General features: G+C 56.8%; 1 protein-coding gene and 1 long non-coding RNA gene across 2 annotated transcripts; both read right to left on the minus strand.

The window, feature by feature from the left end:
• Positions 1 to 2000: 2000 nt before the first annotated feature.
• LOC121136264 lies at positions 2001 to 9201 on the minus strand. Its single transcript, XR_005873413.1, has 3 exons — positions 9003 to 9201; positions 3411 to 4209; positions 2001 to 3133 (listed from the first exon to the last, which is right to left on the minus strand). It is a non-coding gene; the product is annotated as an uncharacterized LOC121136264 (long non-coding RNA).
• A 13916-nt stretch (positions 9202 to 23117) lies between these two features.
• Positions 23118 to 25690, minus strand: Mafa (MAF bZIP transcription factor A). The gene has a single exon (XM_005085969.4). It carries the CDS (start codon positions 25449 to 25451, stop codon positions 24366 to 24368), a length of 1086 nt encoding a protein of 361 aa, XP_005086026.1. The 5' UTR covers positions 25452 to 25690; the 3' UTR covers positions 23118 to 24365.
• Positions 25691 to 26103: the final 413 nt, after the last annotated feature.

The raw sequence follows: 26103 nt of genomic DNA on the forward strand, positions 1-26103 counted from the left end.
GCTGGCCTGGCCTGTGCCCACCCACCTGATGGCATTTCCAAGTCTTCCTACAGACCAAAGGCAAGTGTAGACCACAACGACCGAATCCCACACTGCCACTGCCCTTCTCACAGGTGAGTTGTCCCCTGTGCCTAGCACTGCTTCATTCCCCTGCAAGTGGCTCTGTGGATGACAATGGCATGTCCTCTTAGCCCTGTTCTGCCCACAGACTCCTGAGTCAGGCCTGGGGTGGTTGTGTGCTATGGAACCACACTCAGCTTTCACAGAAGGCTCCCAGGAAGTGCCTGGCTTGTTACTCCTCTACAGTCCCGTCGGGGAGCAGTTGCCTAGGCCCAGAAACCTCCATCACTGCCTCATCAACTTCTGGAGCCCTTGGCTGGGCTGCCTGGTCCCACCCAAGCCCAGGAGGTACGATCAAACAACTACCCCATATTCTGCCTGTACAGGCTGGAGCTGGACCTCCACAGCCTATTAGAAAATACTCCAAAGTTCCCTCCCAGACATTTTCAGCCAAAGTCAGTGGCATTAAGCATAGGGCTGCTGGAGCAGTTGCCCCTGCCACCCCCAACTTTCCATCTGGTTCTCTGACCCGCTGATGGCACCTCCCTGACTGGGCACCTCCTCTTGTATGTCCTCTAGAGCCTCCTGTCAGTGGGACCCCTCCCCACACCGAGTTTCCCCAGGGTGGCCCTCCCCAGTGTGTGTCCCTGAGGCTCTGAGGATAGGTATCTCTCAGCACGGCAGTACAGAGGGGCCCTCATCTAGGACAGGAGCCAAGAGAGGCCAAAATGAGGCTGGAGAGCAGAGGCTCTGGAGGAAGCATGGGGGAGGGGAGGACATCAGGGTTGTGTCCAGCATAGATTGATGTCTCTGGCGGCCGGCGGCCCAGAATGTTTTTAATGGTCCCTAAAGCACTGGGTCAGCCAGCGCTGAGCTCAGCAGCTGCTTTGGCCAGTCAGGAGGGCATGGGCCACTGGGAGCCCATCTCAGACCTCAGCCCCCACCCAATTGCCCCCTCCATGCTGAGGATCCTGAAGCTGCCCCCCAAGAACTCAGGGAAAGGGACACAGCCCTGTCCTGTGCTTCCCCTAAACTCATATGATGACCCCTATGTGGAAATACCCCACCCTTGGAGCCTTTCCGGGTGCAAGGATGGGGAGGAAGCCTCCCCTCAACCCCACCCCATTTGTCACAGGCCCATTATGTGCTGACAGCTGCTTCCCACCTACCCTTGTTAGGGCAGCCAAGGGCCCCTGGAGCCCATCCATCATGCGGCCTCCACCTTGCTCTAGCTGGGGAGCTTTCCCACAGAGGAGGCCAGGATGGGGAGCACCTAGAGGGGGTGGCTCCTCATACTGAGTCAGGGACAGTAGCTAAGGCTTCCAGTCCCTACCACCATCCCCACCTGGAAGAAGACCAAAACTTACGGGCACCTCTGCTTGTGTCACCAGTAGCTTATCTAACGAGTGGGCCTCCCGCACCTCACAGCCTATCCAGGGAGCTCAGGGCCTCAGTTTACCCAAGGCCTAGACACAGGACATGAGAGACCAGCTGAGTACTGCTGACTATAGATGCCAGAAGATGAAGCAAGTGGGCCAGCTGCTCTTCTGCTTCCCTTGGGATGTCCTCTGAACCCTTGGCTTGCTGCACAGATTCTGGGGGCTTCCAAGAGCTTTCTCTGAGCCTTCAGGAATAGCTGATGGCCCCTTCACTCTTCTGGGAGATGTTGGACAGATCTGAATGCAGGGTGTTGCCTGGCCTGACTCAACGGCTGTCCAAGGTTCAAGCCTGCACCTAGGCTGTGATTGTTCATAGACGCTGCCCCAACCAGGTCCCTGAGATCCCAGAGGCCACAGAGGACAGAGCAGTGCCCCTGGGCCACAGTCAGTACCACCACAAGCAAGCAGCTCCTCCAGTCTCGTCTTAGTCACTTTCCTATTGCTGTGACAAAACACCATGACCAAGGCAACTTAGGAAGTGTTTAATTTGGGGACTATGGTTTCAGAGGGTTAGAGGTAGAACACAGGCCTGGCAGCAGCAACAGCTGAGTGGCCACATCTTGATCCACAAGTTGGAGGCAGAGAAAGAAACACTGGGAATGGTGGGAGTCTTATGAAACCTCAAAGCCTGTCCCAGTGACACACCTCCTCCAACAAGCCACACCTTTTAATCCTTCCCAAACAGTCCCACCAACTAGGGAACAGATATTTGAATATGTGAGCCTGTAGGGCTGTTCTCATTCAAACCACCACAAGCCTTCTTCCTGGAGGACACAGAGGCCATAGAGCTACCTGAGGGTGGTGACAACCACATTTATTGAGCATGCCAGCACTCTTTATGGATCTGTGGGTCCTACTTCAGAAAGTGAGGGTGACCAGTACAGGCTGGATCAGCCCACACTTCACACTAGGGTCTCCAGAAAGCATAGAGGCACACAAAGACGTCTGTCTGTCTGTCTGTCTGTCTGTCTGTCTGTCTGTCTATGGTGCTTTGGTGTCTTTTGCCTACATCTGTGTGAGGGCGCCAGGTCCCCTGGAACTAGAGTTACAGAGAGTTGTGAGCTGCCACGTGTGTTCTGGGAATTGAACCTGGGTTGTCTGGAAGAGTAGAGAGTGCTCCCAATCTCTGAGCCATCTCTCCAACCCCAAGACATGTGTTTTACATGTGAACCCTTTGTCCACTTAACATATATCTCAAGTGGCACTGGGGGTGAGGGAAGTGGGGGACACTCCCAGGATGGGGTGGTTCTGCTGTTTCCCCGTGTGCTTCTAATAGCTGCAGCAGGGAGCCAACGCCGGCCTCAGAGCGCACTGGTGAAGGAGAAGCAGACCCTGCCTTCTCACAGGGTGGGCTAGGAGGTGGGGGGGCTCCTGGAGATGCCTCCTTCCATATTTCAGCTTCCCACTCTCCCAGCCCCACCCCCACAGCCTGGATTAATTTGGGAAGGACAATGTTTATATTAACTGTTCATTTATTGACGTCTGCTTGCTGGGTCAATGGCCAAATTTATTGTCTCACAAGATGGGCCATATCGAGCCAAGCAGCCTCCTCGCTCCCCACAACAGGCGAGGGGAGGGCAGACACTGTCGTTACGAAGACCGCTGACCTTGGGCCTGCTAGTCTCTGGTGGGAACTAGGGAAAGAGAGAAGGAAGCTGGCACAGGTCACCCCCGCGCGCACACACTCACACACACACACACACACACACACACACACGCACCACACACACACACACACATACACACACACACACACGCACGCACCACACACCCACACATACACACACATACACACACACCACACACACACAGCACCCCCACCGTGGAACCCTTAAGGCTCAAGAGTCACTGCCTCAGGCAGAGGGCAGAAGACAGAGAAGTTGAGTCGGTAGTCAGTGTCCGTACACTCACAGGGTACCTGCCATGCCTAGCCCAGGCTGCCAACATGAAGGGGAAGGCGGTCACCGGATGACCAGATTGTCCAGAAGCCAATGTGGATACGTAGTGTACCAGAGGAGCTGCCAGGGGTCCAGAGCCCAGGAGCATCTGAGGTAGGGAGGGATGAGGGAGCCAGGGAGTCTCCTCACCCTTTAGCTGTGCCAGCCTGTTCCAGGCGGAGGCCTGAGGAGGGTGAAGGAGGCCTCTGATCTCTGCCCCTCCAGACTAGCCATACGGCTCTGCCACATCAGGGGAGGAAGAGGTAGTGAGGCGGGCAGAATTCCCTCACCCCAGGGCTTGCCTGCCTGTGTTCCTGGGGCCCAAGCGGGCCCCTGTGCCTACACTACCAAAATTCCTCTATACTGCCTCCAAGGTGTCCTCTGGGAAGGACCCAACCCCGAACTCTGGCCTCCACAGATGGTTCAGGGCACCCCTCGGGTGAGCAGCCAGGACCTGTTTCAGCAACCTGAAGGCCTGACCTGACCCCAAGCTCGGATCTGTGACCACCAGGCTCTCCTGCCCCTCCTCTCACCTCCTGGTTATTTCGTGAGTTCATTCAACAATGGACACTTCCTGAGTACCTATTTGGAACCGGTTTCTGAGGAACAGCCATCAGCCAGCAAAGGGCTTCCTTCTGCATCAGCCAGAGGCTGGGGTGCAGGCTGGGTGGGGGCGAGATGGTCTTAAGCAGAGAAGACACAGTGGAGGGTGTCTGCCTAGGGACCTACACGTGTAGACGTCCTCGGGCAGGCACTGTGGGCAGCAGAATGATCTGGAACACAAGGGAGACAGGCATGGGGCAGCCAGGGGTCTATGGGACTTTGTGGGACTTACCAGCACTACAGAACAGCGGGGGGCAGGGCTGTTCTGTGCAGGCTGGGAATGGTATGTTCTGTGTCTTCTGTTTGTGGTGCTCCTTGTTTGTTTGTTTGTTTGTTTGTTTGTTTTTGAGACAAGGTCTCACCTCGTAGCCCTGGCTGGCCAAGAACTAGCTATAGAGACCGGGCTGGTCTTGAACTCACAAAGACCCCCATGTCTCTGCCTCCCAGCTATTGGAATTAAGGTGTGCGGCACCACCTCATTTTGGTGTCTTATGGAGCAGGGCTGTTTGGGGCGTGAAAGGAGAAGGTCGGAGGCCACGCAGGGTGGACGCCTGCTACGTCTCCTACAGGCTGCCCACCAAGAACCCCCCCCCCCCCACCTCCTGCTCTGCCCACAGCCTTCTAGGCTGTTTTTCACCCCGAGGCCACCAGAAGGCGCATGGAGCCCAGGCAGGTAACAAGGCTCTGTGGAGGCCAGGGGCTAGCCAAAGGGCTCATTTGTCAGCAAGCAGTTCATCGATGGCTTGAGAGCGGCAGCAGTGTTGATTGAGATGCCACACTTGAGTTAGAATCTCCACGAATGGTGATGAGCAATTGATCAGCTCATCAGGGGAGCTGGCCCTGGGAATGGAGAGGGGAAGGGAGAGGGAGGGGGAGGGGAGAGGGGAGGGGAGGGAGGCAAAGCAGGACAGAAGGGAGGGGCGGGGCAGGAGGCAGGTACAAACCCAGCTCCACCCCCCTCCTCAGGTCTTACCCAGGACCTGCTTCTCCATCTGCGACCCTGTGTCCCCCCCAACAGAGATGGGAGCCATGCCAGACCCAGATGCCTCCTTGCAGTTTCCCTTTATACATGTAATTAATCACTTTATTTCCTTGAGCTGTTTTAGGTTGTAGACAAATGAGGGAGGATTTCTAAGTCCCCTCGGGCTCCCCTGTCAGCAGCAGCCTGCATTGCTGTGATTGAGTGGTTACCACTTGCAGCCCTGGGGTGACAGGTCACTGAGCCACACCCATCTCAGCCTCTGTCTCTGTGACTCCCCAGGACCAGGCTGCGTGGCAGCATGGCTAATCTGCTCAGTGTGGCTGGACTCTTGCTGCCTGTGCCTTTTGCGAAAGAACTGTCCAGGTTTGCAGGGTGCATCTTCCCAGTGCCTGGATGGGCTGCAGTTCATTCATGCATCACTTGCTACAAAGAACCCTCTGTGTGAGTTTGCTGGGGGTCACCCCACTGCCGGCAAAAGCCAGAGTGCACCACTGCCAAGCCCGGCACCTCCCTCTATAGGAAACCATTTCTCTGTCTTTGGCCCAGCCCAGGCCACACCTACCCTGGCCTTCCTCCAAGTGCAGACTATGGAGAACCCAGCAGAGTAACTGGAGGCAGATGGGAACAGTGCTCTGGACCGCAGAGAGGTATTTGAGAGGTCTTGGGATATCTTCTGGAGTTAAGTTCACCTTTAGTATTGATCTTCTATTTTATTCATAATTCAGCAGAGTGGCCTAACACACAGCTCAGTACTCCGTTCCCCTTGACCCACTAAGGAGGCTAGGTGGTTTGGGGTACCCCCTAGACCCCCCAGAAGCCCTGGAGGGTGTCAGTGAATAGGACATGGTAGGGGTACAGTTTGGAAATTTCCAGAGGGGACAACATGGATCATAGCCACCCAGCCAGGGATCTGCTTACTGCAGCTCTGGACTCTGCCTGCCGTGGGTTCCCAAAGGGCCACTGCAGGTGCCGTGTTCCTCTCTGCCATCTGTGTCAGCCTGGTCCCTGTCATCATTCCCAAACCCGGTGACCCCTGCTGTCAACTGGGAGTTAGGATTCCCCATCTTATAGAAGTCCACACCATCCTCCCGAGCAAGATGCCTACTCTTTCCCATCCTGCCCATCGATCCTGACACACCTAACAGATACTGAGTCAGCATGAAGCAGGCAACAGCATTGCAAGAGAGTTTGTCAGACGCCAGTCTCAGACTTCCCATGGGCCCCTAGACTCCCTGGATGGAGCAAGTAAGGTGCCTAGGGTCGTTTCTGTGCTCAGGGCCTGCTTGTGGGTGCCTTTGAAGTCTGTCACAAGATGTGTCCCAGGCTCCCCCTGGTCCCTGACATCCTCCTGGAGAGACTGGAAGATCTGGGTGAAAAGACTCCCTGGGCCTTCCCTACCCTGAGACCCTGGGGCTCTCCTTCATACACAAAATGCCCTGTGGGTTCAATGGATAAACTGTCTAGTGTGTTTCATCACTGTGAGGAAATACATTGAGAGGTAGGCAGAGTTAGTTTCCCTGTTTAATAAAGCACATGGGGCCTGGTATAGTGGGACCGGGAGTAATAGTACTTTTACTCCCAGCACTCAGAGGAGACAGATTTCTGTGAGTTCAAGGCTAGCCTGGTCTACATAGCAAGTTCCATGAGAGCCAGGGCTACATACAGAGACCCCATCTCAAAAAAAAAGAAAAAGAAAAAGAAAAAAGGGCATGGCCTCAAAGCCACCCCAGGCACTGCCCTGCCTGCTACAGTCCCTCTGCAGTCAAAAGCCATCTCTGCTTCCTGTCACAGTGCTCCTGACTCGTGGTTCCCAACTGGGCTCTTTGCCCTGGCCTCAGGGCTCCTTAGGCTCCAATTCTTATAGGCAGGACTGTGTGAGAAGTCTCTGTGGTAGTCCAGGGCAGCATGCTGTCTGCCTCCAGGTTCTCCTGCAACCTGACCCAACAGCTTCGCCCCTCCCCCACCACAGGGGCTGCAGTCCCCACAACATCCTCCACTCACTGACGTTGCCGCCGCCACTGGTGCCCTGCAAAGCACACCTCTGGGAGGGGTCCCCACTCAGCCCCCAGCCCGTTGCAGTGAGCCCCAGGGTCGGGGAGAGCTGCCCCAGAAGCCTCTGCCCTCTGTGTGGAGGGACCTGGTGGGCAGGAGGAGCAGCTTCGGAGACTCAAGCTCTCCCGGTCACAGCCCTGCTCTCCCTGCTGTGTGCAGCTACCCTGACTCAGCCCCTGACCTGCAGGCCCTCTCTCTGCTGTAGCACCTCTTCCCTGAGGTGTAGCCGGGAAGCCACATCAATAGTCAGAGTCAACCCTCCTTGGGCCCTAGAGCCACCAACTCAAGGGCAACACTGTTCTGGGACTCCCATCCTTTTTCCCATGGTTCCCTTCCACAGCCGTGTAACGGCTTCCTGTGCCGCATCCAGTGCTCTGAGCCCAGGCCTAACCGAGGCTCTCTGTTTGTTCTGCAAGAAAATGAGATTTGCCCCTCTGGCTGGGGTGGGGAGTCCAGCACCCGGGATTTTTGGGGGAGATGGCCACCACTGCCTGCACATTTGGTCAAGTCTGAGTACTGAGCCCTACCCGGAGTGAGGGGTTCTCTCACGTTGTCCCGCTGTCCCAGTGATGCTCCTCAGGGACCTCCTGTGCAGGGCTCCCTGCTGAGCCAAACCCAATCTTCAGGAAGCTTCTGCCTGGATTATGCAGAGCCCGCCCTGTACTGTGCCAGCTAGGCTGTGCTCTCAACTTGCTGTAGACCAGAACACTTCTGCAGGATGTCCAATGAGGGAACTCTGGCACCAGGACCTTCGGAGAAGGGGCTGTTTCTCACTTTTTGTTTGCCAACCACACACACACACACACACACACACACACACACACACACACACACACTCAGCGTTTCTCTGTTGCAGCCCTGGCTGTCTTGGAACTCACTCTGTAGACCAGTGTTTCTCACTTTCTAACAAGAGGTGAAGTCGTGGCTCCTGGGTTAGCTGTTCAAAGCTCGGACCAGAAAGGGCTCCTGTGAGACAGGAACTTGGCCCTCAACCCTCTGCTCCCCTCCCCCCCAATCTCCTGGGACCGGACCTCTACTCCATCCCCTCACCGTACTAGTGTCCCAGGCATGTGTCACAAGCTCAGCTGCAGCCAGGTAGGTGGGCTGTGGAGCGGGGTGGGGGACGGCCCCAGTGGCAAGGGGCTCTGTGAGCACAATGATGCACATCCGCGAACGTCCTGTCCTGTCCCTGGCTCTGTACTTCATTCGGCACGCAGGCCCGAGCGCCTGCGCAAGGGCTGTCTTCCAAAGGCGCACAGCTGCTTGCAGACAGCTGTGCGATCCGCGGTTCCCACCTCATCCCACTTGCCCGGGTTGGGACAGCCCGGGGCACCGGTGGTGGCAGTTCGGCGTGTCACCTCCCCTGCCACCCGCCCGGCGCAGCGGGCACGCAGCCCCTCCAGATGCTCAGATCCCAGGGCCCCTGCGCTTCCTCGGGCGGCGCCATCTGACGCCCCTCTCTGCTACGCCCGGACCCCCTCGAACGCTGCCATCTGTCGCAGGTGGAACCGCGCCAGGCCACGAGCTGGGCCAGGTCGGCGCACCCGCCCTGTCCCCGAGCCCAGCCTGGAATAGGGGTTCCTTCTTCCTCAAGGTGCTGCCTCTGGGGAGAGGGCAAGGGAGCAGCGAGTGCGCGGGTCCCGCCTTCCGAAACGAGACCGTTCTCCCGGGGCCTCCCACTCTTCTGGGACTGAGCCATCGCCGGCTGCTGAAATGCGGTCCTAGCACTGGTCTGCCCCAGGCCAGCTGACCCCCGCAGGGTGTGAGAGCTCCCTAATCCCCACCGCTTAGCTGCTCCTCCCGCGTCCTGGAGCCCAAGCTGCCCCTCCCAGAGGCCAGCTGAGGGCATTCTCCAGGCTCATTCCTCTCCCGCTCCCCCAGGACTCCCCACTCCCTCCCTGCCCCCTGCCCCAGCTGCCGCGGTCTTACTCGGCTCTAGGTAGGATCACGCGGCGCTTCTCCCAGCAACTCCCAACACGCTTGTCATTACCGTCTCAGAGTGCGTACGGGCAGCCTATGTGGAGCCCAGAAAAGAGGTGTGGACGGTCAGGACCCTAGCGAGCCCACGACGGGCAGGGATAGATCCCAGGGCTTGTGGGTTGCACGAAAATGGAGGAAAGGCTCTGCGCCAACCCTAACCCTGACTCCTCCCCAATCACCAGCCTTCCCGTCCTTCAGTCCCTGCAGGCATTCCTGGAGCCTGTTAGGGAAGAGTTGCTTAAAGAACCGCGTCCAAACCCGGTGGTGGTGGCGCAGGCCTTTAATCCCAGCACTCGGAAGGCAGAGGCAGGTGGATCTCCGTGAGTTCGAGGCCAGGCTGGTTCACAGAGTGAGTTCCAGGACAGGCTCTAAAGCCACACAGAGAAGGCCTGTCTCGGGGAAAAAACAAAAAACCATATCCAAGTTGTACCTGCCAGCCACCGTGTCTGGGTCACTCCTGGATCTGTGGCTACCTGTGGGAGCTCGGAGGGGCGCAAGTGGACAAGAGGACCTGGTGACCAGAGGGGACATGTTCTGAGACGAGGAAGCAAGAAGACAAGGGCTGGGGTGGGTGGGGTCCTGGGGGTGGGAGTGGGTTCACAGGGGATGGCAGACATTGAGCTGGCACCAAGGCTTTTCTGGGGTCTTCAAGAGCAAAGCCACCAGGCAGGGGGTGCTCAATGCCAAGGTTGCCCTTCACCCTTCTCCAGTCTCAATAAAGATGATAATTAGTATCCTGACCACTCAATTACTTAGGCGTCATGAGCTTAATTATGACAGAGGGGGCAGTGTCATCAGCCTCCTCCAGGAGCTGAGGGTTATTGACCAGAACAGGCACAGGAGGAGTGCTGTCATCACAGCCCATAGGGCTGGCAGGGCCGTAGAGGAGGCAGGCAGCAGTGTGTGTGTGTGTGTGTGTGTGAGAGAGAGTGTGTGTGAGAGAGAGTGAGTGTGTGTGTGAGAGAGAGAGTGTGTGAGAGTGTGTGAGTGTGTGTGTGAGAGAGAGAGTGTGTGAGAGTGTGTGAGTGTGTGTGTGTGTGAGAGAGAGTGTGTGTGAGAGAGAGAGTGTGAGAGTGTGTGAGTGTGTGTGTGTGAGAGAGAGAGTGTGTGAGAGTGTGTGAGTGTGTGTGTGTGTGTGAGAGAGTGTGTGTGAGAGAGAGTGTGTGAGAGTGAGTGTGTGTGTGTGTGAGAGAGAGAGTGTGTGTGAGAGAGAGTGAGTGTGTGTGAGAGAGAGAGTGTGTGTGAGAGTGTGTGAGTGTGTGTGTGAGAGAGAGAGTGTGTGAGAGTGAGTGTGTGTGTGTGTGAGAGAGAGTGTGTGTGAGAGAGTGTGTGTGAGAGTGTGTGTGTGAGAGAGAGTGTGTGTGAGAGTGTGTGAGTGTGTGAGTGTGTGAGTGAGAGAGAGTGAGTGTGTGAGAGTGTGAGTGTGTGTGAGAGTGTGTGAGTGTGTGTGAGAGAGTGTGTGTGAGAGAGAGTGTGTGAGAGAGAGAGTGAGTGTGTGTGAGAGTGTGAGTATGTGTGATAATGTGTGAGTGTGTGTGAGAGTGTGTGTGAGAGTGTGTGTGTGAGAGTGTGTGTGTGTGAGTGTGTGAGAGTGCGAGTGTGTGTGTGAGAGTGTGTGAGTGAGTGTGAGAGAGTGTGTGAGAGAGAGTGAGTGTCTGAGAGTGTGAGAGTGTGTGAGAGAGTGTGTGAGTGTGTGAGTGAATGTGTGAGTGTGTGAGTGTGTGAGTGTGTGTGAGAGAGTGAGTGTGTGAGAGTGTGTGAGTGTGTGAGAGTGTGAGAGTGTGTGAGAGAGTGTGTGAGTGTGTGTGAGTGTGTGTGAGTGTGTGAGTGTGTGTGAGAGAGTGTGTGAGTGTGAGTGTATGAGTGTGTGAGATTGTGTGAGTGAGTGTGAGTGTGTGAGAGTGTGAGTGTGTGAGTGTGTACGGTGTGCACAAGCTTGTGCACTCCCCCCAAGTCCCTACCTAATGCGCCAACCTCTTCTGCCTAAGGAAGCCCCCCAAATCTGAGGACCGCCCACTAGAGCCCACTCTCAAAGGCCCTATCATCCATCACCTAGTTTTGATGAGGACCAAACTTCCAGCACATGAGCCCTCACAGGGGACAGTCACACTTCGCCATGGGGCTGGTGTTGATTGAACTCAAGGCCTTACACAAGTCCTGATGATGGTGATGGTGGAAACGGTGGTAATGACGGCGGCAGTGGTGGAAGTAAAGGAGACGATGGCGGTGACAGTGGCGGTGGTGTGGCCACAGACGTGGTGTGGTGGTGGCTGTGATGGTTTCAATGGTGGTATGGTGACAGCAGTAGCGTGGTGGTCCGGTGGTGGTGGTGGTGTTACGGTGACAGCAGTGACGGCTGTGGTGTTGTTATGGTGATGGCTGTGGTGTTGTTATGGTGACAGCAGTGATGGCTGTGACAGCTGTAGTGCTGTGGTGTTACGGTGACAGCAGTGACGGCTGTGGTGTTGTTATGGTGATGGCTGTGGTGTTGTTATGGTGATGGCAGTGATGGCTGTGACAGCTGTAGTGCTGTGGTGTTACGGTGACAGCAGTGACGGCTGTGGTGTTGTTATGGTGATGGCTGTGGTGTTGTTATGGTGATGGCAGTGATGGCTGTGACAGCTGTAGTGCTGTGGTGTTATGGTGACGGCAGTGACTGCTGTGGTGCTGTGTGGTGCTGACGGACAGGATGAAATGCAGTACAGAGTGAGGGCTTTGGGAACTATGCAGTCGAGGCCGAGAATGATGCTTTTGCAGCCCGCCACATCCTGCAGGATCTGCCTAGGAACATCCTCAGGACTCTAGCAGTCTGTCTTGAACATAGGCTTAGGGTGTCAAGGCCTCCCCGTGTCCAAAGAGAAGGCAGGGCCCCAGTGTTCTTGGAGGATGTTTGGAAGTCAGGGGTCCTGGTCGGAGGCTGAATGCCTTCTGGGTTCTTGTGCCTTTCCAGACCTTCCTGAGCCCCCACCCAGCCCATCCTTGGCTGGAAAACCTCCAGGCTGGACTCTGGCTGACCTTGGAGGTCCGCGTGAGCTAGCATGTTGGCACATGGGAGGTCCCAGTCGTTGGTGGCCTGTCAGTGATGAGACCTGAAAAGACCAACATAGGCCTCAAAGAAAGCAGCGGCACCAGGGAAGAGACTGGAGACTCGGCGGAGGGCAGAAACCAGCCTCAAAGCACAGTGAGGGGCAAGGAGACAGGAGCAGCTTCCTTACAGGAGGCCTGAGAGGAAGTCCTCTGGTGTCTACCTCACGTGACTCCTGCTGTGCCTGCAAGCCACCTGAACTTCCTCCCCAAAGGCAAGCTGAGGCAGTGGACAGGTGTCAGGACTCTTGGTAGCTGGACTAGTGCAGGCATGGGTTCCTGCAAACAGGCTGGCCAGGGCACATCCTACAAAGCCAGGAGGCCCCTGGTACCATCTATGAAGATGATCCCTTTGCCATCCCCAACCCTCAGGGAAAAGAAAACCACAGCAGGAAGCACACCTCTCTTCCAGGCATATAGTTCCAGCCCAGCTCAGGGGAGAAGCTGACAGCCTGGAACCTCAGCAAAGCCCAGGGGCCAGGGTGGTGGCAGGCCTCGGGCAGGGCGCTCCAGGGCAGGCGTGTGGAGGCCTCTAGACCTCCCTTGCCCGTGGTGGGTGCTCAGAGTCACATACAATTACTCGCTCAGTGTATCATAATTACCACAAATAGCCCATTAAAAGAAATTATCATCAAGATGGTATTAGCAGACTGCAGGGGAAATGAAGAAAGAAAAGTGCTTATTCCCTATTGTCCCTTAATGGGGACAGGGGATGGCCAGTTTGGCAGCAACCAGGGTTGGCTGCCTGAACTCCACAGCCCACTAGGCTACCCCAGAGTGGCAGGGAGGGCGGCTTGCCTCAGGCCTATTACAGGCCTCTGCTGGGTCCCATTCCTCAGCTCCACTCCATGAGCCTCCAAAGCCCTCAGGAAACTCTGCCCTAGGCTCCTAGAAAAACACCCAGAGGCCCTGCAAATCCCAAGAACTTAGACATCCTTTATACATGGTAGCCTGAGCTCAGATCCTAGGGTCCCAAAATGCCACCAGAAAAGGTAGACTCTGGAGAAAGGGGTAGCATATGGGGAAGAAGGATAAGCTGGAAAGCGGCAGAGTCTTGAGGACCACATGGGGGGACAGCGAACTCAGGGCCCCTGGACAGAATGCCAAGGCTCTGTCTGGTGGCCCTCTGTGGCTTGAGCCACCCAGACCCCCTCCCTCTGGCTCCTGGAGACCCCTAGGACCAGGTTTACTAAGGACAGGCAGGAGGCCATCACTGAAAACAAGGGACTCAGGGACATCTCAGACTCAACCCCTCTTCCTCTCACCAAGGACATCAGGGGTCTGTCACCCAGGAAGAGGGGTGGACTAGCCTCCCCTGAGAGATTCCCACAGCCAGGGGGAAAGATCAACCACCTGCAATAATGATTTCCAAGAAGCTTCCAGCCCACAGTCTGGGGAGGCCCTGCCCCAACCAAACCTGTCCCCTACGTACAGGAGCTGTACACAACGCTGTGCCTTCCTTGAAACTAATCCAATTAACCATTAGCAGACCACAGGCAGGTGAAAAAATGTCCACTATGTGGGGCTGGAAAAATGGCTCAGCAGTGGAGTGTACACACACTGCCGTTTCAGACGGCCTGAGTTTGGTTTCCAGAGCCTGTGCTAATACAGCTTCCACAACTGTCAGGACTCCAGCTTCAGAGGGTGTCCAGGACGCCTGCCTTCATGTGCGCGTACCCCCACACAGACATGCATGAGCATAATTTGAAGAGTATTAAATAAAAAATAAAAATGGCGGGGCGTTGGTGGCGCACGCCTTTAATCCCAGCACTTGGCAGGCGGAGGCAGGAGGATCTCTGAGTTTGAGGCCAACCTGGTCTACAGAGTGAGTTCCAGGACAGCCCGAGATATTACACAGAGAAACCCTGCGTTGAAAAACCAAAAAAAAAAAAAAAAAGGTAAAAATGTTTGCTATATGGAGCAGAGCAAATAGACAGAGAAATGGAGCCGAAGGGACCAGAACATGAGGGCACTACGAGCTCTGAGACCCAGGCCTTGAGGATACCTGGAGAGATGCAAGGGTCTTCAGTTCTCATACGCAACCCCAGGAGTCAGCAGCACTGGAACAGAAGAGCAGAGGCCAAATAAATTCACAAGAATCTCCCCAAAGCCCAAGAATCTAGGAGGGGCCAAGTTAGCAATTGGGGAGGGGAGATGCACAATCATGGAGAAAGTTTATTGGGGAAATGTGCTCCTCAGCAAGATTAGACCATAAACAGTAGACAGAAAGCAGGGGTGTCATTAAAATGTAGGGGTGACCTTGGAGGCCCAACTTCCTGCACCTGCAGCAGAAGCATGTGTGTTATGGTCCTCAAGAAGACCCTAGTCATGGATAGTGCCAGGGCCTCCCGGCTTTGCAGGAGGCGGTCAGTGGTCAAGCGAGTCAAGGCAGGACAATGGAGCATCTGGGAACCACAAGACGTGAGGCTCCAGACAGAAAGGTTCCGCCAAATCCAATGCAACTATGAGGATAGCCCCAAATGCTTCAAATCTGGTGATAACAGGTGGGATCAAGACCCTGCCCGTGCAAGAGGTGCAGAGGGAAAGTGTGTCATGGAGCAGCCAGCGTCATCCGGCCTGATGCAACAGTGGAAGCCCTCAGGATAAATCACAAGAGGGAGGAGCTCAAAGCCAGCCTGGGCACCAGGCACGCCTGGAAGGAGGAGGGCCAGCGGAGGGCTTAGGAGAGAGCAGTCCAGCTGCCACGGGAAAGGTGTTCGTTCCGACCACTGAGGGAGGGCGGGAGGTGGTCTGTCCATCTTACTGTCTTTGTTGTTTCATGTTTCATTCAACAAACACTTATTGAGAGTCCCTCCGTGCCAGGCTCTCTGAGAGGCTGGGGGGCCAACAGTGGAAACAGCCCCGCCTTCCCTTGCTAACAGTGTGGCTGTCAGGACAGATGCTGGAAATCAGCGGGTAGACAGGATGGCGAGAAAAGCAGAGAGATGTAAACAAGGGTCCTACAGTGCCCTGCAGGCTTACGCAGGCTATCTGGACGTGGGCAAGTAAGGCTTGAAGAGTACAATGAAGACAGAAGTAGGAAACGCAGGCAGGAGGCCTGTGTGAGCATGGTGCTCCCCATGACTCTCCGTACATACCTGTCCCCTCATCTGTGTGAGCATGGTGCTCCCCATGACTCTCCGTGCGTCTCTACTAGCTCCCCTCACCTACCTAAGTCTACCTTCCACCCACCCATCCATCCACATATCTACCCATCTGTCCATCCAGCTACCAGCCACCCGAACACCTATCCACCCACCCGCCCATCTCTTCACCTATCCCACAATCCACCCGCCCATCTTCCCATGCATACATGCATACATGCATACAGACATATGTCCACCACATACACGTTCTGAATCCATGCATTTCTCTACCGGTCACCACCCTCCCCTCATCCCTCATTCTCCCACTCTCACTCATCGCGGGCCTCTGTCACTCCGTGTGTATTGTCTCTGCTTGCACCAGCTGAGCACCTCTGACCCCCAGCCTCTACGTCTCTCCTAGAGGCTGTGACTGTGGCTAGCAGGGTCTTGGGATATAGCTGTAGGTAGCTTGTCTGGGCATTTCTGTAAGGGAGGGAGGTCCACAGCCTGCAGTCCCTCCTTGGGTGACTTCTTACACATGGAGAGTCAAGCCATTCTTTCATCCTCTGACCTGGGTTGACCCCTCCTTATACTCCTCCTGCCTCCCAAGCCTTTGTTCCAGCTCCTGGATAGATCGCTCATTCATCCTCTTCCTAGGGATCTTTCCACAGGGACTCAGCAGTTAAAACTTGTGGTTCCTGAACTTCCTTGCAGCCAGGTGAGGCCATGTGGCTGACTTCTGGCCGTAAGACATAGGTAGACAGGTCTTCCTAGACACAGGACGGCTTCCCAGGCCTTTCCTGGAAGATTAGCAGGAAGTCCTTGGCTAAACCGTGAATTCAAGGCCAGTCCAGGTTATATAAGAAAGACCCTGTCTCAAAAAAACAAACAAAAAAAAGATGGTTTCTTTCTCCTTCCTAGAATACAGATGTGCTATCTGGAGCTGAGATAACTAGTTTGGATCACAAGACTTGAAATAGACAGAACCAGGTAGAGAGAACCTGAGTTCCAGAGTGTTTCATGAAGCATTCACGGACCACCAACCCCTAGACTTTTACAAGACAAAAATTCATTTGTGGAGCTGGAGAGATGGCTCAGCAGTTAAGAGCACTGGCTGCTCTGCCAGAGGACCCAGGTTCAATTGCCAGCACCCACATGGCAGTTCACAACTGTCTGACACTTTCACAGACATACATGTAGGCAAGACATGAAAGCATGTGGAATTAAAATAAAATATTTTTAAAAATTCAATTTGCAATACTAGGAATGTAGTTTACAGATTAGTTCATTCTCGTCTAGGATGAACAAAGACCTGGGTTCACTCCCCAGCTCTCCCAGCTCTAAATCAGTCTGGTTTGGTTGCATACACCTATAACCCCAGTGCTGGGGTTTCGGTAGAGGCAGGAGGATCAGAAACTCAAGGTCATCCTTACCTATATAGAGTTCAAGGTCAGTCAGGGATATGTGAGACCCTCTCTCAAAAAAATTTTTAAAGATATATTTATTATGTATACAGCATTCTGTCTGCATGCACACCTGCAGGCCAGAAGAGGGCACCAGATCTCAGTACAGATGGTTGTGAGCCACCATGTGGGGTGCTGGGAATTGAGCTCAGGACCTCTGGAAGAGCAGCCAGTGTTCTTAACCTCTGAGCCATGACTCCAGCCCTCAGTTTTTTTCCTGCTTTGTTTGAGTCATTGTTCATCGTCTCCCCACTGACTGAGTTTATATTGTTCACAGAGCATCGTTGCTTTTTGCAGTGGAGGTGTGGAAGGGCTAAAAGTAATTCAAACCAGAAGTTCCAAAGACGGGGGAGGGTGTGGCCTGCTCACTGAAGGCAGAGGAGCTCTAGGCTCTGGAGCCTTCCTGGATGGCTCTCTCCCCTCCCTCCGTCTTCAAGAGCCTGTGGACTGCAGACCAGCCTCACGGTAGCCTTTTTTCCAAACTCCTTCCTAGCTATGAATAAGCAGCGTTCTCTTATTTTCCATCACACAATGCATTTGCAATGTTAGTTAATGTGTGGGTGCGGGTTTGAGGTTTTAAATTTGCCAGACAATGGAGTTCTCCTGTGAATTCTTTCAGAGTATTTCTCTGGGTTCCAGATATTCTGATCTCCATGTGACTCCCAAGTCCAGGGCTCCAACGTGTATTCAACCCTGTTACCCAAACTCAACAACAACAAAATACCCTGAGGCTAGACTGGCCCCAGAACAACCCCCTCAGGGCTGGTTACTTGGGCTTCACTACTGGATAGGACCCACTGGGGACAGGCTCATAGGACCCATGGGGACAGGCTCATAGATCCCATGGGGACAGGCTCATACTGGTCATCGCTGTCCCTGCTGCAGAGTGCGGGAAGGTAGGTGTGGACAGAGCTAGGCCTAACTTCATCTCTGTGGACAGGCAGCTCTGGGGCCCAAGTACCTAAAGCCAAGCTTTCAGGAGACAGCTGTGTCTTGGCTTTGCAAGTACGAGGCCACATGCACAGCCAAGGCGTCTCTGGCTAGGGCCACCCTCGCGCTAGCCTCATGTCCTTCTTTGTCAGCGATTTTCATACTGACTAAGGGCTGTGGAGAGACCTGCCGATTCTTACCATGCCCTCCGTGAAGGGGTGGGTGGGGACAGCTCAGTGTCACTTTGCTACTAAGAGAATGTGACAGAGCTGGGAGTGGGCTTAGCCTGACTACAGTAGGTGAAGATGGCCTCCTCCCCTGCTGAGGCCACCCCTCGGCCCTAAGACACAGAGGGAAGAGGACTCAGTTACAGATCCTCCCATCATACGGGAACTGGAAGCACACAGCCCTCTTCCTCACAGCTTCCCAAAACTGACTGCCTCGGTGAGACACCTCAGCTGCATTTCCCTCCGCTGCTGGGCCCTGCAGCTCCCCTTTCTCCCCTCGTCTCCCCTCCTCCGCTGACCCTCCCCTCCCCTCCCCGCCTTTCTTTCCTCTCCCCTCTCCTGTCTCCCTTTCTCTCCCCTAGACCCACCTCGTCCCTCCCTTGTCCCTCTATTTCCTTCCTTTTCATCTCCTCCCTCTGCCTCCTCCCCTTCCTCCCCCTCCCCCTCCTCCTTCTCTTCCTCCCAGCCTCTTCTCTCCTAGGCCCTCTTTTTCCCTGGCCAGACTCCTCGCCCACATTCCTCTGGTCTCACCTTTGATTCTGTCCTACAAGCTGAGCCACACCCCCTGGCACTGTCCCCTGCTGCTCTGACATATCAGGTCTCAGTGACACTGCTCCGCTCCAGGTCCCCGGGGTAGCCCAGTCAGCGTGTCACACACCAAGACACACAAGATGTGCATGTGTCCCCAAGTGCCACCTCTCAACACAGTCTGCCAAACTCACACCCCACCGTGGTGACAAAGAATAGCCGCTCCTCCAACTGAGGCTGACAATGGGACACCCCACCCCCACCCCCACCCCCACCCCGGGGGTGATGACCTCCATCGAGGGACAGTCTAACTTGGGTTAAAGAGGTCTGGCCAGTGAATTGGAAGCTGGGGTGGGGTCTGTGGTAGCTAATCCACCAAGAGGAACCCCTAAGGGGTACCTCGAAGCTACCTGGGCAACAGTCCAGCTAGGTGGCACTGGGTAGCACTTGACCCCTCCTAGCCTTATCAAACTCATTAGTGTAGTCAGTGGCTGCCACCCCAAGGCCACTCCAAGGAGTCCAGGCAGGCCACGTGTGTGCAGCACACTGCAAGTCCTCCATAGTCTCTGAAGACAGGTTTGGGGTGAGAGCAGGCTGCCTTTGTGAGCCGGGGCCAGGCTGTGATTAGCTGAGGAGGCAGGGCAGGTCTCTGGTGACTTGCACCTGCCCACCAGACAGCATTGAGGGACGTAGGACAGAGGGGTGGCAGAGTCTAATCACCCCCAGGCTTGAGCTGATTCTAATTGTATTCGGGACCTTAGACAAGTGCACTGGAGTCACAGCAGCCAGCATAGAAGCGACGGCCAGGCTCAGACGGAAACCGGTTGAGCGGCATTGAAGTTAGTGGCAATGCTCACATCAAGGAAAGGGTCTTCAGCCGTGGCTACGGTTGCAGGTCCCCACAACCCGCCCCCAGCACACTCCTCCACAGTCCTGGGCTAATTGGCTGTGACAGCTCAAGCCCTTGGCAGCTGAGCAGTGTCTCTGTGAATTAGGCAGCCGCTGAGGCCGCCAGTCGCAAATTACTCTGCCTCTGCTGTGCCGGCCGCTGACTGGGTGTGAGCTCCTCTGTAGTGCGCCGTGCATCTCACCCCGGCAGGCAGGAGCACAGGGCCAGAGAGGGCAAGGGCTAGCCCTGCCTCCTGCCGCCCAAGGGTCTCACCCTCCCGCCTTCTCCACCGCCTGTCTCCTGCTGGTCCTCCTCGCTGGCCAGTGGCCGGGATGAAGCTCTGACTTCGCACCCCTCTCCGCGGGCCCTAGGAGATACTCGGGGTCCTAAAGCAGCCGCCGGCCTCCGCCACAGCGTTCTCGGAGACAGGAGGCCAGCGCTTCAGTGTCCCCTGCTCCTCTCTGGTCCTGGGCCTGCGGCATTCCTAGGTCTCACGCAGCCACCAGGGCGCCGTACTGTGGAAGGTGGGGCCCACTTTCGTCTGTTCCTTTGAGGCTGCCCGTAACCTATGCATCCCCCACTTTCTGGTGCGCCCCAATTCCTTCAGCATGGGAAGTTCTTCCTGGGCTACCCCACCTTGCTCCCCAGTCACCCCATCCTGCACATCTGCCTCCCAAGAAGGAAACACCTCTCACCTCTGGGTGAATCACCTGTCCAGGCTCTCTCTGTTTTCTCTGGGACACTCCTCCCAGGAGGCGGGGTCGAAGGGGTTGTGATGACAGGTTATGGTGAACCAATACCCGCTTCTACCTTGGCCCAAACTGGGCTTGGATCTAGAAGACCAGGTGGCAGAGACCCAGTCTCTGTGCCCACATGGCCTCTAGCCCGACTCCATGGCCTCAGGAGCTGCTCATCGGGCAGCTGGGTCCTGAGGCCGGGGTTGCTGGGGAATGAAAGAGACAGCTGTGGATCCAGCAGGGGTGGTTTCTTCCCTGTGGCTCTCATGGCTGGCTCAAGGTTCCCACGCTTATCTTTCTGGTGAGGAAACCCCTACCCTGAGGCAGGGCCAGCTTTATCCTCATGCTTGGCCCTTCCCAGCGGCAGCTGTGTGCACAGAGCCTGGCGCCAGGGGACCATGACTCCTGAAACCCCTGCTCCTCTTCCTTGTGAGCCCCATAGGCCTTCATCGGCCAGTGTGTACTGGAGGACCCGGGCCTTTGCTTGGAGTCAGCCTTGTGCATGTACTGGGATGGGAGGTGTCCGTATGCACACATTCTGCACCCATGTGTGTGAACCTGTGTAGACATGTCCGTGTACACTGGGTTGGTGTCCTTGTATACACAGCATTGCGGTGTGCCCCCCACATGCTGGAGACACGTGGGCTTGTCTTGCCCCAAGATGGGCAGAGGTAGAGGAGCTTCAGGGCTTCAAGTGCGAGGGAGGAGGGCAGAGCCGCACCCAACTGTAGCTGAGGTGGGGCTGCTCTATACAGCAGCTCTGGGGCTTGTAAATGGGCTGCCCTGAACCAGCCTCGGGGCCAGGATCCTGTACACAGTAAGACTCATGCACCCAGGGCTGCAGGCTTTCCCATGAGGTTCGCAGTCTGCTGGAGCTCACGCTGTGCTGTGAGATCCTTGCAGATCACAGGTAGAGGCCAAACAGCCTCCAACTTTTCTCCAGGACACAGCTAGGCTCTTGCTGGATCTGTGTCTGTCGTTTTATTCCCTGTTGGTCCCCAGGAGGCAGGTGGAAGGATGCATATAGGAGTGTTGCTTAGGTGCAGGGTGTAGGGTATAAGCTGAGCCGATCTTGTAGTTCCCAGGCAACCTAGTCAGCAAGGTATCTCTCCTCACCCCACCTCATGGCCTCATAGAGAATGGCTGGTGGGAAAGGATGGACCTGATCTGCTGTGGTTCTCCCGCTGAGGCTCTGGAGACAGCAGGCAACTCTTGGTGACATCATGGCTGCCTCTCAGAGCACCCAGGAAGCAGGCACTGAGTGGAGGTTAATCCCACTGTCTGGACACTGTCCTCTAGCCCCTGTGGTCCAGATAGGTCATTGCTGATACCTGGGACTACCATTGCCCTGACACACCAACTCGCACAGAACGGACAAGTATGCAGACCCATGCACACACACAGACATAGACACACACACACACACACACACACACACACGTGCGCTGGCACCTGCAGGACCATCTTAGGTGGAGCACTGAGGTCCCTCAAAGTCCCTGGCAGCCCACCCCAACCGATGCCTGAAGTCCCTGCAGCTTCACCACCTCCTCCTGAGCAAGGCACTGTGGGGACAGTGAGACCTCCTTAGAAAACAGGAGTCCCGAGCCAGGAGTGTTGGCACGCGCCTTTAAACCCAGGAGTGCTGGCGCACGCCTTTAAACCCAGCACTTGGGAAACAGAGGCAGGTAGATCTCTGAGTTCCAGGCCAGCCTGGTCTACAGAATGAGTTCCAGGACAGCCAGGGCTACACAGAGAAACCCTGTCTCAGACAACCAAAAAGAAAAAAAAAGAGGGGCCTTTTGTGTAAGAGCACCCCACCTCTCTGTACACAGGCCTGGACTCCCTTCCCTGCACGGGACAAAGGAAAGCCAGAAGAACTTCCCACACATGGGGTTGGCTTCTGAGCTCTCCAACCAGCTTCTAGAAAAGACCATCTTTTAACTCCAGAGTGAGTGGCTACAACTACCAAAAGATCCACATTGATTTGTATGCCTCACTCACCCTAAAGGAGAAGCAGAGCTGAGACAGAAGGGAGGAGAAGGGAAGTGAACTCAGATCTAGTCCCTCGCAATTGGGGTGAGACTCGGAGCGACTCTAACAGCATACTGTGGTTCCTGAGTACCACATCCAGCAGTGCTACAGTAGAGTCCCAGATGCTCAGAGAGGACAGACAAAGCCTTCAGTACCGGATGCTGAGAGGCCAGGGTACTAGGCCACCAGCCTGGATACAGCTGTTGCCATCTCTCCCCCAAAGAAGTCCAGTGGAGGTCACTCAGGTCCTGTCTGAACTTCCTCCAAGAGGGTAGGTAGCTCTGTAGTAGTAGCTCAGGCAATGGAAGGTGAGCACAGGGATGTCCTGGGTCCGGTTCTTGACTAGGACTTAGATGTTCCACTGGGCCCCAGCAACCAAGTTTCCCTCAACTCAGAGTCCCTTCTTGGGAAGACAGACTGTGTGAACTTCCCCAGCAAAGTTGGAACCTGCAGGTCGCCTTACACTCAGTTCTTGTAACTGAACTCCTGGTGTCCTTTTCTTTCCTTTCTCCCCAAAACCGTGGCTCAGCTGCCCCCAGCCTGTGGCCCGACACAGCCTCCCTGAGTTTTATTCTCAGGCAAAAGGAGCAGGGAGACAACGGTAGCCTGCCTTTCTCAGACCTGGGATTGAGACTCAAACGAGTGATCGTCTCAAGACTGAAGCTGCTGTGAAACCGATGTAATAGAGTCTGACTTCTGACAGCCACAGTGGAGGCAGGAGCATGGCTGCCTCCACATTTGCAAACTGTGGACCTTTATGAAGGGAGGGAGCCTGGGAGGATGAGATTCTCAGAGATCTCCCTTATTATCCAGGCTGGGTTTTGCATCGGGCCACCGGGGCACAATTACAATGCGCTCTACAATGCTTCTGCCCTGCCCTGCCTAGATGGGGGCCCAGACTCCTAGAAGTCAGCACAGAATGCCGTCGTGGCTGCTGACAGACACATTTGCCTCTTGGCCAGTTTCTCTCTGCTCTTGCCTCTCTGGACATGCCAGCTCAAGTAAAACTGAATCCAGGGATTTCCATATTTTTCTCTTCCACGAAAAAAAAAAAACCTGAAAGCCACAGACACACCAGCCAGGTTCCAGTGACTTTTGAATCTAAACAGATTTATTTTTGTTTTTGTTTTGTTTTCCTTTTCTCAGTTTCGTAACAAATGAAAAAAAAGAACACAACAAAAACCAACAACACAAAAATTTTTTTTCAACGAGTTGTCTAGCCTCCTACTCAGAAGGCTCGGCAGGAGCCGCCGGGGAGCGGCAGAGCACCGGGGCCAAGCCTCAGAAAATCAGATCTCAGCTGGTGCAGAAGCGCCCAGCCTAGCTTGCCCGCCGTCGGGCCTCTCTCCGGGCTAATCCAAAAAGCGACCAAGCTTTAAAAAAGATCCCACAAACGAAACACAATTTAAATTAAATAAAAACACTTTTCACCCGCCCATGCCAGGAGGTTCAGGCCTAAGCCTCCTCTTTAAAAATTTTCTTCTAGAACTGTGCATTACTTTTAAAATTCTTTCGCTTCTCTGGAAGGTTAAAATAATATATATTTCCCTAGGAGTCATAAATACGATCTGGTGCATAGAGAAATAGCAGCGCGGGAGTCCGGGCCAGCCCCCACCCGGCTGAGCACAGCCAACCCCCCTCCCCCAGTCGAGTATAGCAGGGCAGTGGGACCGACACGCGGGTAAGTTCCTCGGCTTCCTCTATAGGGAGAACCGGACAGGGTGGGGACAAGCGGGCTGGAGGGCAGGCAGGGCCAGACCCCTCGGAGCGAGTGAGGGCACATGCTGGCACCCCGACCTCCGAGGGCGCACGGGGACCAGGGGATTCCCCCGGGTTTTCTAATTACCAAGCAAAATAAATATTAATGTTGCAAAAATAAGACCACTTTAAAAAGGAGGAAGAGGAGTAAAAACAGGGCTAGGAAAGAGACAGAAAGAAAGACAGCGGAGCAGCGCGGGCCCGGCGGAGGCTACCGGGAGCTGGTGGCCGCGCGTCCCCGCGGCGGGCGGGCGGAGGTTGGGACGAAGAACTGCGCTCCACGTTTGTACAAGTGGACGTTGCCGAGGAAGTCAGACCTGGCTCGGGCTTCCCTAGTATTCACCACTCCCGGGGCGCCGAGGGGCCTCGGCAACGTCTGGACCGCGACCCCGAGGACGTTCAGAGCTGGGGGACCTGGCGGTCGAGGTGCACCTGGAGCTGGGGCTTGGCGACGGGACGCACGGGAAGCTCACCGCAGCCGCCCCGCGCGCACGCGTCCCGGGCCTCCGAGTCCGAGCCGAGGCCGGGGCGGCCTGCGCAAACTTGTCCCCGGCGGCGGCGAGGCCCAGGGTCCCGCGCTCACAGGAAGAAGTCGGGCGCGCCTTTGGCTGCACCGGGGCCGGCCTGCGGCGGCGAGGGCTCCCGAGGGAAGCCGGCCCCGCCCGCGCCCCCGGGGCCGCCCCGGCCCGCCAACTTCTCGTATTTCTCCTTGTACAGGTCCCGCTCCTTGGCCAGACGCCCCACCTCCAGCTTCAGCTGCTCCACCTGGCTCTGGAGCTGGCACTTCTCGCTCTCCAGAATGTGCCGCTGCTGCACCCGCTTGAAGCGGCACGACTGCGCGTAGCCGCGGTTCTTAAGCGTGCGCCGCTTCTGTTTCAGTCGGATGACCTCCTCCTTGCTGAAGCCGCGGAGCTGCCGGTTCAGCTCCCGCACCGACATGGACACCAGCTGGTCGTCGGAGAAGCGCTCCTCCAGGCGCACGTGGTGGCCCGCGCCGCCTCCGCCGTGACCCGCGCCGCCGCCGTGGTGGCCCGCGCCGCCGCCGTGGTGGTGGTGGTGGTGATGGTGGTGGTGGGCGCCGTGGTGGTGGTGGGCGGCGTGGTGGGCGCCGTGGTGGTGGCTGGCACCCATGTCGTCCGCGCCCCCGCCGCCCCCCGCGAAGCCCTGGCCCCGGAAGGCCTCATAGGCCGCAGCGGCCGCCGGGTGGTGCGCGCCGTGGTGCGCGCCGTGGTGCCCGCTGCCGATGAGAGCCTCCACCGCGTCCTCCGGCGTCAGGTTGAGCGCCTCGGGGTTCAGATGGTGCTGGTACCCGCTCATCCAGTACAGATCCTCCAGCACCGCTTTTCCAGAGGCGCCCCCGACAGTGCCCGGGCCTCCACTCGGCGGCCCCGGGGCGCCCCCGGCTTGAGCTGCGCCGCCCCCGCCGCCCGCGCTGCCGCCGGTGCCCGGGCTGGGTGCGCAGAAGCTGGGCGAAGAGGGCACCGAAGAGCAGGGCGTGCTGAGGGGCGTCGAGGACAGCGAGCCGGGTGGCAGGCGGTGGCAGAAGCGCTCGGCCTCGGGCGGCTCCTTCTTCACCTCGAACTTCATCAGGTCGAAGTCGTTGACGTACTCGATGGCCAGTGGGCTGCTGGGCAGCTCTGCGCCCATCGCCAGCTCCGCGGCCATCGCCCGGGGCCCCAGCCCTGCCGCCGCCGCCGCCGCCGCGCCCGGCCGCGCCCCGACGGGCGGCGAGGGAGCGGGGGGAGCCGCGGGCTTCTGTCCCCCTAGCTTTCCCCCCCCCCCTCGAGCCGAGGTTCGTGCCGCGGTGGGCGCAGGCTCTGGGTCGCGCCGCCGAAGGGTGAAGGAAAAGTTTCGTGCAGCCAACTCCAGGCTGTGCTCAGGGAGCGCCGCCGGCCAGGTCTCTCGGGCGGCCCCCCCCCCGGCCCGCTGCGGGCGGGCGAAGGGCCCCGATCCTGCGCTCCTCCTCCTGCTCCGCCGCCGTCCCAGCCTGGAGGGTGCAGAGGCCGCGCCCCGGGCTCTGCCGCGCTCGGGGCTGCCCCGCCCCACGCCCCACCCGCGCTGCCGGCCGGCCCCGCCTCCCTCGGCCCGGCGCAAAGCCGCGCAAGCCTTTATAGAGATGCGCTCCTGAGCCCGCCTCCCCAGGTGGGGGCCGGCGCCCCCGGGCCAATCGGAGGCCCAGCCCTGCCGCCTTCATTTGCCTATCCCCATGGCAACCGGGAGCCCAGCTGTCAATCTCCTGCGGGAAACAGCTGTGGGAAGGGTTGGGGCTGGGCCGCGGGCAAGAGGAGTGGGCAGGGCCCCCTGGTGGCCGCCACGT

This window comes from Mesocricetus auratus, unplaced genomic scaffold (assembly GCF_017639785.1).
Source record: "Mesocricetus auratus isolate SY011 unplaced genomic scaffold, BCM_Maur_2.0 Super-Scaffold_100055, whole genome shotgun sequence".
NCBI lineage: Eukaryota > Metazoa > Chordata > Mammalia > Rodentia > Cricetidae > Mesocricetus > Mesocricetus auratus.